The sequence below is a fragment of the Lontra canadensis genome, unplaced genomic scaffold (genome assembly GCF_010015895.1).
Source record: "Lontra canadensis isolate GAN:19392208 unplaced genomic scaffold, GSC_riverotter_1.0 scaffold82, whole genome shotgun sequence".
Classification (NCBI taxonomy): domain Eukaryota; kingdom Metazoa; phylum Chordata; class Mammalia; order Carnivora; family Mustelidae; genus Lontra; species Lontra canadensis.
This window is the reverse complement of record NW_022631076.1, coordinates 7,549,477-7,562,289: the sequence shown is the minus strand read 5'-3', so window position 1 is coordinate 7,562,289 and position 12,813 is coordinate 7,549,477. Positions and strand designations below refer to the sequence as shown.

The 12,813-nt window shown below is 52.9% G+C and overlaps 1 protein-coding gene across 1 annotated transcript in view; it reads left to right on the top strand.

Moving 5' to 3' along the window:
• Positions 1-12,813, top strand: part of MAPK4 (mitogen-activated protein kinase 4) — a 141,325-nt gene that overhangs the window by 120,667 nt on the left and 7,845 nt on the right. The window contains exons 3-4 of the mRNA XM_032882496.1: positions 8,532-8,676; positions 10,180-10,341. Of these exons, the coding sequence (XP_032738387.1) occupies positions 8,532-8,676; positions 10,180-10,341 (307 nt within the window). The remainder of the gene's footprint in view (positions 1-8,531; positions 8,677-10,179; positions 10,342-12,813) is intronic.

Genomic DNA, 12,813 nt, shown 5'->3' with positions numbered 1-12,813 from the left:
GCAGGTTTGACAGCCACTGCCCCAGAGGGCCACCAGATTTCCCCTCGAAGGTCAGCGAGACAAATGACTAATTAGGGCCTGTCAGTTAATGGGTCTTCCTAATCCGAGTCTTTGCTCACAGACCAGCCCATTGAAAATTAGTCACTTGGGCCCAGCAGGGCCACTCATTTAAAGGTTGCGGTTGTGGTGGGCCATCCTAAGACTCTAACGCCCCACAGAGGAATGCTTGAGGACCAGGAGTGCAAACAGATGGGGAAACTGAGGCTGAAGGCGTCCAAGCAAAGCCTTCCCTCCATCCACCTCTCTAACCAGCTCAGAGGCCCATCCCTGGCGAGGATGGTGCTGGTGATAGTGCTGGTGATCTTGGTACATCTTGGTACATCTCCAGACAAACAGAACATTTTGCCATGTCTTTGACCTGTGGTAGAATGGCGAGTTCATGGTTTGGGAGGACAGTGTCCAAAGCTTTCATCTGTGGCGGAAGCTCTCATTTTATTAGAAGACAACCACATTTCAAGAAGGCGCTTTTTAAAAAGAAGGCCCACCCCATTGCTCCCACTTTCCTGCTGTTTAAAAGTAAGAGGCAAAGGGCCCCTGGGTGGCTTAGTTAAGTAGCCAACCGTCAGTTTCAGCTCAGGTCATGATCTTGGGGTTGTGGGATTGATCCTCGCATTGGGCTCCGGGCTTTTCTGGAGTCTGCTTCAGATCCTTTACCTTCCCCTCTGCTCCCCCGCTCCCGCCCCCCTCTCTCAAATAAATAAAATCTTTTTTAAAAATCAATAAAGAAAAAGTAAAAGTAAGAGGAAGAACGTTGGGCTGAGTGAAATGAGCCAGTCACAAAAGGACATGATGACACTTGTATGGGTAGGAAAGTAGAAGGTTGGGGTCGGGGCCTGGGGACTTGTTTAATGGGTACAGACTCTGTTTTCACTATGTGAAACGCACAGTGGTGATGGTTGGACAACATCGTCGATGTACTCAGTGCCACTTAATTGCTTGAAAGTGGTTAATTTTATGTTAAGCGTGTCTTGCCACAATTGAAAATAAAATTTTTTTTCAAAGATTTTTATTTACTTATTTGACTGAGAGAGGGAACACAAGCAGGGGGAGTGATAGAGGGAAAAGCCAGCCTCCCACCAAGCAGGGAGCCCAATGTGGGGCTTGATCCCAGGACTCGGGATCACGATCCGAGCTGAAGGCAGATGCGCAATGACTGAGCCATGATTCTTTCAGGGCACCTGGCTGGCTCCATCCATAGAGCACTTGACTCTTGAGCTCAGGGTCATGAGTTCATCTCTCCTTTTTTTTTTTTTTTTTTTTAACTATAAAGAGAAATAACCACATGGCGTCTTTAGGCCTTTACAAACTTAACTGGGCTTTGGTTGATTTCCATGGAAACCTAGGAAGAGGTTGTGAATTTCACTGGCCAGGATCCCCCCTGTGCACAGAGTGGGGAAGGAGCAGCCCAGACGAACGGGGACAGCGATCAGTGTTGAGGGCATCTTGAAGTTAATGACCGCTCTCTGTGCAGCCGACTGAGCCCTACTCTTTCTTCAGCCGTGTGCACTGTAGCTGTATGAACACAGCGTACCCCATTACTTACCAGCAACTGCGCTGTGCACTGGGCTTTGAAGACTGTGTGTTTCTTTCCTCGCCTTGAGCAATTCCCTGCTGTATATTTTCATAGAAATGAGTTTAATAGAATGAGTTTGGAGTCAGCAATAAGAAAAGCTCTTTGGCTGTGGTGTTACTTCTTTTAAAAAAGGCTTCTAACGTGCCTGATGGGGATATTGGCACAAGTAAGAATTACACCTTAGGAGGGAAAAGACTGAAGGAGGAAGGCCATACATCTTTGCTTAGAGGGGCCTCTGGGAAGGTGTTGTTTTTCTAAATGATCTTTGATGAGTGTCTGTAACACAAAGAATTAACCCCATCATAGGTCAGCCTGCTGCTCTGATGGGGAAATCTGCCTGGGCTGTGAGCGAGGCAGATCACAAGTCCTTAGGGCCGGGCATGATGTGCAAGATGAGTAGGGCCTTGCTGGCCCCGGTGCGGCCCTCTGACCTCGCAGCATCACCTCACCCACCTGATTACCTGAGCGTGCACTGACTCAGTCCGGGTCCCCAGGTGTCCGAGTGCACGCCAAAGTCCAAGAAGCGGTGCTCTGGATGTCCACCAGGGGAGTGGTGTCAGGGTTCCCCGAGCTGTGCCTGGACGCCACTCCCTGTTAGGAGCCCAGTCCTCTCCCCCTCATTCCACTCTCCCCCCACCCCTGATGCCTTCGATAGCCCTGATGGCTTTAGAGGCTTTTCTGATATGAATGGCAGGAGGGCTGTGTAGTCAGATGGAAGGTACACCAGCCGCATAGTCTGCGGCGGAATCCCAGCTTGCCCCGTACCGCCTGTGTGACGCTGGAGAGACCGCTTACCCTCTCTGTGCCTGAGATTGCTCCCTGTAGAATGGCTACAGTGAAAGTCCCTGCCTCCCTGGGTTGTTGTGAGGATGAAGTGAGTTAATCCATGTGAAGCAGCACAGTTTGACGAACTCAGTGAATGTTAGCTATTATGATCCTATTACAGAGATTTCTGTCTCCTGCTTTGGCTCACGTCTGTCCCCAGAGCCTCGGGGAACAAGCTTAACTCTTCCATATGACAACCTTGCAAACATCTAAAGTCAGCTCTTGGGGTCCCTGGGTGGCTCAGTCATTTGAGCATCTGACTTTTGATTTCAGCTCAAGTCAGGATCTCAGGGTGATGAGACCGAGCCCCACGTCAGCCTCTGCACTCAGCATGGAGTCTGCAAGATCCTCCTCTCTCTCCCTCTTTCTCTGCCCCTCCCCCACCCATGCAAGCTCTCTCTCTCTCTCTCTCTCTCTCTCAAATAAAAAAACACTTAAAGGCAGCTCTCAAGCCACCCACCCCCTTTATGTTCTGCAGGCTAAAAATCCCACGTCTTTCCCATTCCTTGTGTGACATCACTTTGATTTCCACCGCACGCCCCCTGGAAGATCTGGGAATGCGCGCGCCTGTAAGAGTCACAGCACCTATGTGGCAACCTGCACAGACCCCTAAGGCTAAAAATTTTACTTCTCCATAGCCTGATTTCTTTTTCCCTTGACCTAGTTTCTTCTAGATCAGACAGGGGTGCCTGTGTGTGCTACAAGGACATGTGGTGCCTAGGGGCCTTCCCAGGGGCCTTCCTGAGCCCCAGGGTCCTCTGCTGTCCAGAGAGCAGCATCTTGGTGCCAGTCAGGCTTGCAAGGCTCTCTAGGCTGCGAGGGACAGGGACTGCAGAGCCGGTAACCACCTTGCTCCATCAACACCCTGCCCGGTAGTAAGAACCTGCAGGAGCCCTACCAGAGGACGCAGACCTGTCCAGGGGGATCTGGAAGAACAGAGCAGCCTCTCACGGCCTCTGATGAAACTCCCATCCTACTCACAACCCCTCCTTCCTCACTCCACAACTGTCCATGGCTGCCTTGGTTCTTCCTGGTGTTCTCCAACTGGGCAGGGGCACGCAGGCTCCCTGGGGAGCTCATTCAGGATGGAGACCAATGACTCCAGGTGAGCAGCTTTGGGCAATCTGTACCTCTCACCAGCACTCCTGATTCTCCTTGCTGGGGGTCCACTAACTTTCAGAATGAAGGTCGTTCTCCTCAGCCCCTTTGTCCACATGCCCAGATGTCTCTCTGTCCCCTGAGCACATTCTAGGTCTTCCCACCCCCTACCTTGACTCACACTGGTGCCCGTTGTCACCACCCAGCTATCCAAGATGTCCCCTCCAGCAAGACCAGCTTGGACCACATCTCCAGGAAGCCTTCACTGACCCACTGCCAAACAAAGCCTGTCCCTGTGCATTCTGAGCGGTCCTCTTCCTTGCTGCTTATGGGGGCTCTGGTGTGTGTGCTGGTGGTGGTCCAGCGACGTGCAGGTTAGAGCGAGGACTCCAGAGCGGGACACCCTAGGCTACATCCCAGTCATACGAACTTGGGCAGGGGGCCCTGTGGAGAGCCTGCATCGAGAGGCTGACGGGAGGATGGCAGAATGAAAGCGTGCAAAATGCTAACCCAGGAGCGCCGTTTGTTAAGTGTCCGACTCTTGGTTTCAGCTCAGGTCCTGATGGCAGGGTCATGAGATCGTGCCCCGCAGGCTCTGTGCTGAGCTCAGAGTCTGCTCAAGGCTCTCTCTCCCTCTCCCTCAGCCCCTCTTTCCCACTCCCCCTCTCTCTCATAAATAAATAAATAGATCTTTTAAAAAAAAAAGGTCAAATGCTAACACAGTGCTCAGCACAGAGTAGGTCCCACGTAAATGTTGACCGAGATCATTTCCTTATCCTTCTGACAACCATATTGACTATTTCATCTCTACCTACATTATATGCTCTTTGAAGACAGGGCTGGTTTTAATCATCACTTTCATTTCCACCGCACAGGGACACCACATGCCACAGACTTCCGGTAGAGAAGGTGAAGCTGTCCGAGTCCCCACCACCCTGGCCCGGAAGCGGGGACAGCCCTAAGCAGCCATTCAGTATGAGGGGAGAAACCAGCCTTCACACCTTGTCACCCTACCCACCCTCCCCAAAACGCACTCAGCTACAGCTGACTGGGCTTTTATGCTTCAGAGGCTGTGTCCCCGTTTCAATTCTCCTGTCCCTGTGAGAGGCCAGAAGGGTGAAGTAGAAGGCGTATTGGAACATGGCTTCTTCCCTAAGCTTCTGTCTCCCAGACACAAGGGGTCAGGCTCAGGAGGCACAGAGCTGGAGCCCACCCACCCCGTGCTGGCCGCGGATCGGTGCCCACCCTTCTGGGGTGAGTTTGAGCAAGGCTGTTCTGGATTCCCTGGCAGGCAGCTGGGACTGAGTGCATTGTTCCCGCTCCCTCTGCCCAGAGGATGCTCAGAGCGTTAATCAGACCTTCCCTCTGGATCTGTTGGGGATCCCTGATTACCCTCGTCAGAGGGCAGCCACTGCTAGATAATTTCCCAAACACCTCCCGTGCTTTTAAAATCAAAACCTCCCCTTGGCTGTACTGGACCCTAAAAAGAAGTGACACTGGCTGGTTGGAGCCATCGCTGAAGAAGGCCCAGAGGCCCCCATGGCAGGGTCTAGACAGGGAGTCCTGGCTAGATGCCTCCCGGGAGCACCTCCAGACAGGGTGGCAGGAGGAAAGGGACCCTCAGGAAAGGGCAGCTCCAGTCCTGCCTCTTACGTGCCGAGAGGGGGCCATGGAGAATCGTGGGAGTGTTGGTGTCCCGTCTCCTCAGAGACCCACACAGTGGTGCACCACATGGAGACCAGGTATGACGACAGGTTTCATCCACATCCTGATGGAGCTGAAACTCTCCACACCCTGCAGGCTCTGACAGGAAAGCCATTTAAAGATACATGTTGAGCCCATCTACTTACTGTTTTGTGAGCCCTTCTGATAAAACTCTCCATTCCTGGGTATTCTTTACTCTTTTTTTATTCTAGGAAGTTCTGGCTTTCACCCCACCCACTCTGCTGAAACGTTCTTGTGGGCCCCAGAGCCTCTTGCTTGGACACCCAGGGCTCATCTCAGCTGAGGGCAGGACCCCTGCCACCACCTCCTTCCCCATGTCTGCCCTCCCTTGCCCTGCCCCGCCTCCCCTTCCAGAAAGGGAGCCCCCTCTTTGTTCCCAATGCCCCCTTCTGCAGGGCTCCTCTTGCTCCAGAAGCTGACAGAAGACACTGCAGCTTCCCAAATTCTCCTCTGCCCAGTGGCTTCTGAAACACATCAGTATATACTCTGTTTTCAAAACGGCTTGAGGGACAAGTGACCCTGGGGAAGCAGCAGGACCTCGGTTTTCATTCCGAAGTAAGGAAGAGCTGTTGGGTGACCTTTCTCAGCTGCTGTCATGGCCTGGCCCTCATTTCTGGCTCGGGGGCAGCCTTGCCCATGGAAACATCTTTCTTTTACTTTCCAGGCAGGTGTTTCAGAAGGAAGCCTCCCTGTGTCCCCACTTCGGTCCTGGGGCCTGCGGATTGGCAGGTGTTAATGACAGGAAATCTCATCCCATAGAAGACTGCTCATTTACATATCAGAGAAAACTCCCCTCTGGGTGACTCTGCTTTTGTCTTCCTCTGGCTGCCTCAGCCTCTGACTGGAAAATCGATCAAACCATTCTTTACTGATGACCTGCCCACCCAGAAGTGCACTTCTGCAGTTTGGCTTGTGGCTGTAATTTTTTGAAGAATTTTTTTTTTTTAAGATCTTATTTATTTAAAGAGAGAGAGCAAGCGGGGTGGGGACAGGGAGGAGAGAATCTCAAGCTGATTCCCTGCTGAGCACAGAACCTGCGATATAACCCTGAGATCATGACCTGAGCCAAAATCAAGAGCCAGACGCTCAACCGACTAAGCCACCCAGGCGCCCCTAAAATTTCATTTTTTATTTAATTAATTTATTTATTTGACAGAGATTACAAGTAGGCAGAGAGGCAGGCAGAAAGAGAGGAGGAAGCAGGCTCCCTGCTAAAGCAGAGAGCCCGATGTGGGGCTCAATCCCAGGACCCTGGGATTATGACCTGAGCCAAAGGCAGAGACTTTAACCCGCTGAGGCACCCAGGTGCCCCTAAAATTTATTTATTTATTTATTAAATTTTTTTTTTAATTTTATTTTTTATAAACATATATATATTTCCCCCCCCCCCCAGGGGTACAGGTCTGTGAATCACCAGGTTTACACACTTCACAGCACTTACCATAGCACATACCCTCCCCAATGTCCATAACCCCACCCCCCTCCCAACCCCCCTCCCCCCAGCAACCCTCATATTTATTAAATTTTTTTAAAAAGATTTTATTTATTTATTTGACAGAGATCACAAGCAGGCAGAGAGGCAGGCAGAGAGAGAGAGGAGGAAGCAGGCTCCCCGTGGAGCAGGGAGCCCGATACGGGGCTCAATCCCAGGACCCGGGGACCATGACCTGAGCCTGAGCCGAAGGCCCAGGCTCAATCCACTGAGCCACCCAGGTGCCCCACCTAAAATTTATTTTTTAAGTAAGCGCTACACCTGACATGGGGCTTGAAGTCACAACCCCGAGATCAAGATTCGCATGTTCAAGGACTGAGGCAGCGAGGCACCCCAGTCTATCTGTAACTTTTAGGATCACACTTAAACCCCTAACAAACCACCGTGCATACAGCAACATGGATAAATCCAGCTGCTTCGTGTTAAGTGAGGGAATTGAGACTCAAAAAGGGGCGAGGACTCCATGTATATGGCATTCCATACAAAGCAAAACCGGAGGACAGAAAACCGGGATCGCTAGGGGGCTAGGGCCAGGGCGTGGGGGATGGGTGACGCGACAGGGACTTGAGGGAAACGAAGAAGTTCATCTGGGTGGGAGCACTGAGGAGAGGGAAGGGGTACGCTGTGGTCGCTTCCTCTTTCCCCCTTCCCTCCACCAGTTTGGGTCCCTCCTCTGAAGAAATACGTACCACACAGGAGAGAGAACTGCCCTCGTACTGTAGGGCTCTCGGAAGGTTTGAGCAAATAGATTCTAGATTAATTGATCAAAAGCTCCTGGTGGGTATTGGGGCTTCTTAACTTTTCATCTGCGTGAGCCTGGGTCTGTGAGAGTTCCTGCATCAGGAAAAAGGGCAGTTCAAATGCTGAATGGGGAGTTTCATCAGCAGATATCAAGACCATCCCTGGGCTCTCCCACTGGACCCCTTCCGTCCGAATTGTCTCTCCTTAACCCCCAGACGGGTCTGCCTTCTCAGTTTAGAGACTGTTCCGGGTCATCTGAATGGACACTCCCAGGTTACACTGTTGGGCCAACTTTCTGGCCCAACATGTAAAGAACAATTTCCAAGTTGCCCAGCTATATTTTCCATTCTCTTCGGAACCACGTAGCTCCCCACCACATCTTGTAGGGAGGGCTTCTGTCCCAGACCACAAATCCTTGAGCAGTGGCTGAAATCAGCAAGGACATCGATGCCCTCAGAAAGACACTGTGGAGCTCCCAGAATCCTCTGGGCCAACCAAAGCTGCACCTACTCTCTGTTCAGGGTGTTTCTGTATGCCCTTCACCTGCACCCATTACGGAGCGGGCCTTACCCGTGGTCAGCAGGGGCTTGGCGTCCCCAGCTCTGTAGCCGCATTAATTCTTAGCTTCAGCATCACAGTAACTGGCTTGATTTCAGATGTGTGGCCATTGCTGAAATTCAGCCGCTGGATCAATGAAGTTCCAAGTTCTCGTCATCATTCCGTTGATGATGGTAATGAACTTGAGTTTGGCTCCTAGGCATCCAGCTTCTGACTAGATGAAGGCAGATTCGTTTGGCAGGGTGATGTCACGTTGGGGTGGGAAAGCCTGCCTTCCGGAATGTTGGTCTCTTGCCTCCCTACCCATAGTGGAGAATCACTGGGCCTCAGGGAAGGCTCCAGAGTGGAAGGATCCTGGACGGGATGCTGTCTTCGGGTGGAAAGAAGCAAGAAGGTGCTGGGGAGAGAGGGTATGTCTGCACAGGGCTGCTCATCAGAGCCAGGGGTCTTGTCTTCCAGGGTTACCTGTCGGAAGGGTTGGTGACTAAGTGGTACCGCTCGCCGCGCCTGCTCCTCTCCCCTAACAACTACACCAAAGCCATTGACATGTGGGCTGCCGGCTGCATCCTGGCTGAGATGCTCACAGGGAGGATGCTCTTTGCTGGTAAGTCACTGCCCGTGCCATCTTCCTTCTCTGATGTCGTTCTATAAAAAGGGAGAACTGATTGAAAGGAGAAAAAAAAGGAAAAAACCACACACACACACACACACCCAAAACAAAATAAGACAAAAAAAGATGGTAAGCACAAAACATTCTAGTCTTTCTCTTTAAAATGACCTGTATGGCTTAATGGACCTACTTGGGAGCCCCTTATCATTTCTGGCAAGATACCAGAAAGGCTGAAAATAGCCTTTTGAGGGCAGAACTTTCAACGTCAAGTAACGACTTCTATTCAGACACCTTGGGGTTGACCACTGGAAACATCCATCCTACATTTTCAGACCCTTCCTCTTCTCTCCCTGCCACTGTGAGCAGCCAGTCTGGAGTGTTCATTTGGGAAGGGGACCACACAGGGGCTCCCAGGGTCCCTGAACTGACCCTCTGTGAGCTCGCACAGGGGGAGGCCAAAGGGACCGCTTCCAAACAGCCTGAGCCGCAGGCCCTTGCTGGGACAGCATCGCAGGAATCCTGTCCGCTCGGGGCTGCACCGGGCGTCGTTGGGGGACACAGAGGAGCCCCACCATAGGACACCAGCTTCTGGCAGTTTAGAATCGGTGGTAAGGGACAGGCACGCAGAGCAGCTACATAAATCTGGGGACTTCTTGAATATAGAAGGTCGGTTAAGGATTTAAACTGGTGGAAGTGAGTGGAAAGGCTATCAAGCAAAAAGGGAAAATGGAAGCAGTGGGAGTAAGAGCAGCCTGGAGGTCGAGGGGGACAGCGAGGAGAGAGACCTGACCCCTACCAGGAGTGCCACCGCGCCGAGAGAGCGTCAGTGCTCCGGCCGCAAAGATGAGTTGCGTTTCTGAGACTCGTAAAGACTGAAGCTTCTTACGGCCGAGCAACCAGCCTGAGGCCTACCAGGGAGAAGGTGCTCAGTAAGTCGACATTTGGTGAAGGAATGAAGGAGGACAGGCGTGAATAAGTGCCCGACTCCGTCCTGTCCCAGCACACTTCTCCCACGCACCTGGCATAGCCTGTCCTCCTCCCCTCTGCCTCAGGGAGCACAAGCCGCATTCCAGAGCCAGCTGGTTATTTCTGATTGTCCCCCTCCTCGTTAGGGTCCTTCTAATTGGATACCCAAAAGGCGAGGCTCAGTCCTTGTTTTAAAATCACTTCCTTGCCCAGCCCGGGAAAGAACACGCAGAGGCGTCTGGGACGGAGCACTGGGCCCAGCCGTTCCTGTCACATTAGCTCTGCTGACTCAATCTGTATCAGACGGGTCCATTCCAGAGGCAGAGACACTTGTCAACGCCAAGCCCCAGAGATGGCAAGCAAATTGCCTGCAGTCACACAGCAGGCTAGCGGCCGAGTGAAGACCCGAACCCGGGTCCCCTGGCCACCGGCCCCGTGCTGCTCCCACCGTCCTCCCGGAACCACCGTGGGGCTTCCACCACCCCAGCCTCTCGGGCAACGCACTTAACCATGTGGTATTTGGCTCCCCAGGGGCTCACGAGCTGGAGCAGATGCAGCTCATCCTAGAGACCATCCCCGTGGTCCGGGAGGAGGACAAAGACGAGCTGCTCAGGGTGATGCCCTCGTTCGTCAGCAGCAGCTGGGAGGTGAAGAGGCCACTGCGCAAACTGCTCCCCGAAGTGAACAGCGAAGGTACCTCCGCCTGGGGCCAGGCCAGCCTCCGGGAGGCTGCGCTCCGGCTTCCCCCAGGGGCCCGGGCGGGTGGTCAGCTTCCAGAAGGACCATGCCGAGTTCCTAGACGGAGGGGCCGAGGCCATGCCACTGCGGCAGGAGTTTGCCCCAGCTCCTTCCAGAATGAGTGTCCCTGGCCCCCGGAGTTCCGCCGCCAGGAGACCCTCAAGGCAAAGCTTGGCGTCCTCCAGAGTCTATCCTTGTCTTTGCTTCCTTTTCCTTCTCATCTTTCTCACTCGCCTTCCTCCATCTCCTCCATCTCCCCTTTCCTTGTTTCCCTTGATGATGTGATGCAGAGAACGTGGGTTTTATGAGCTTCAGACCCAGACTCATTGCCCAGTTCCATTGGGGAGTAGCTGTTTGGCCTTGAACGAGTTTCCTAACCTCTCTGCCTCTGTTTCCTTAATTGTAAGATGAGTGCAGTGATCCATGTAATGGGGACATCGTGACGGGTGAGTGAAATAGAATGTGTAAAGCCCTGGGCCTAGGAGAGTTGCTTCATCAGCTGAATGTTAACATTAGAGGCACCTGGGTGGCTCAGGCGGTTAAGCGTCAGCCTTCAGCTCAGGTCATGATCTCAGGGTCCTGGGATTGAGCCCCGTGTCAGGTTCCACGCTCAGCGGGCAGTCTGCTTCTCCCTCTCCCTCTGCCCCACTCCCTGCTCATGCTCTGTCTCTCCCTCTGTCTCTCTCTCAAATAAATAAACAAAATCTTTAAATAAAATGTTAACATTATCACTGGATCTCACACCTACCAGAGGCTTCCTGAGGAGACCCCCTCCCCGTGTTAGGTAGGACACAGGTTCAGCCAATTGGAAGAGACACCCAAATTCCTAATGACTTACATAAGATTTCTCTCTCATTTAAGAAAAAAGAAGTTAGGAAGCTTATTTCTCTCTTCTGTAGTAATCACAAAGCAGACAGTCCAGGGCCAAGACGGTGGTCCTGCTGCAAAGTCATCCAGGGGCGCAGGCCCCTTCCGTCCTGCTGTGCAGCCATCTTAGGGTGCTGCCCTTACTACCCGGAGGAAGATCAGGAAGGGGGGCAGGTCCGCTTGCCCTTAAGGTCATGAGCCGGCATTTGGACACCTCACCTCCACTCGCGTTTCATTGGCCAGAGCTCAGTCCCGTGGCCCCAGCTTGCTGTGGTGGAGGTGGTGAAATAGGTGTTTATTCCACCACCACTTTGTGTCCATTATTACGAATGAGACCATCAAGAGACCAAGAACTTGGACCACCGGTGTCTTCTAACAATGTCCGTGGCCATGATCCCGGCTCAACCATAAGCTGCCTCAGTTTTCTCTTCATGAAAGGGGAGGAAGGATCATTTCATTCCCCACAAATTAAGACTCAGCCCATCTGTATTTGAGTCCCAGGGACCTGTAGACACCCCACCATGAGATGAGACGGGCATTCACCTCTCAGGAATTCCGGGTCAGGGACGTGTCACCGCGCCCCTCCCCCAAGCAGCCACACACACAGCAGCCCCTCAGTGCCCTGGCTCTCAGAGTGGTGGGCTGTGTCTCCACAAAATCAGAATTGGTCCTGTTAGGAGATGAAGCTCCTCATTATCGTCGGCAGCATCCCCCGACGTGCCTTAAGCCCCCACAGTGTCAGGGATGGAAGTTCCGATACTCGAGAGGTGCTCTCACTGGGAAGATGGTGAGAACCAAAATGTGAGGGGAGAACAAAGACTAAGGAACGCATCCTAAGGGGCCAACGAGAGCTCCACCTATTTGGGGAGAGGAAGGGAGTAGAGAGGGACAGAGAAGCTGGCCAGGGGGACACGGTGAGGCCCGGACCAGCAGGGTGAGTCATAGACCTGTAGGTAGGAAGTGAGGCTGGAGAGGTGAGAAGGGCCAAGAGGCCAATGACTTTGGACTCAGTCCTGTAGCTGAACAGTGTTCACTGAAGCTGGGCGTGATCCTCTCTCCCTATGTGCCAAAACTCAACTCCAACCAAAACTCCCTCACTGGCCTGTGGCCTTGAAAAGCTGGCCTTGAAAGGAGGTCTCCAGCTGACCTCTGGCTTTAGGAGAATGAGGGGTCTCCAGAATGAAATATGGGTCGGGGGAGAGCACCAAGGCCACCCACCTAGGAGAGCCGGCTGGTGACTTGCAGTCCCTCCCTTTTCTGTGCATCCGAGGCACCACAGGCTGGGAAGAGGCAGGGTCTCTCCCTGGCTGTAGCCTGCAGAGGCTCAAAGGGCAGCCTGGGTGACTCTGTCCCTCAGTGGCTGACAGAGCCATCAAGGCAGGACGAGGGAGACAGGCCCCAAGACCATCATATCGAGGCATCAGTTCTGAGCTCCGTTTACCCTACAAAGTAAAGGTGTCACAAGTGACAAATCTGATGGGAGTGCTCTGGGTGAAGCAGGGTTGGGGCCCTCAGGGCCCACCTGCCTCTCAGTCACCAAAGATGCTCCTGAGGATCCTT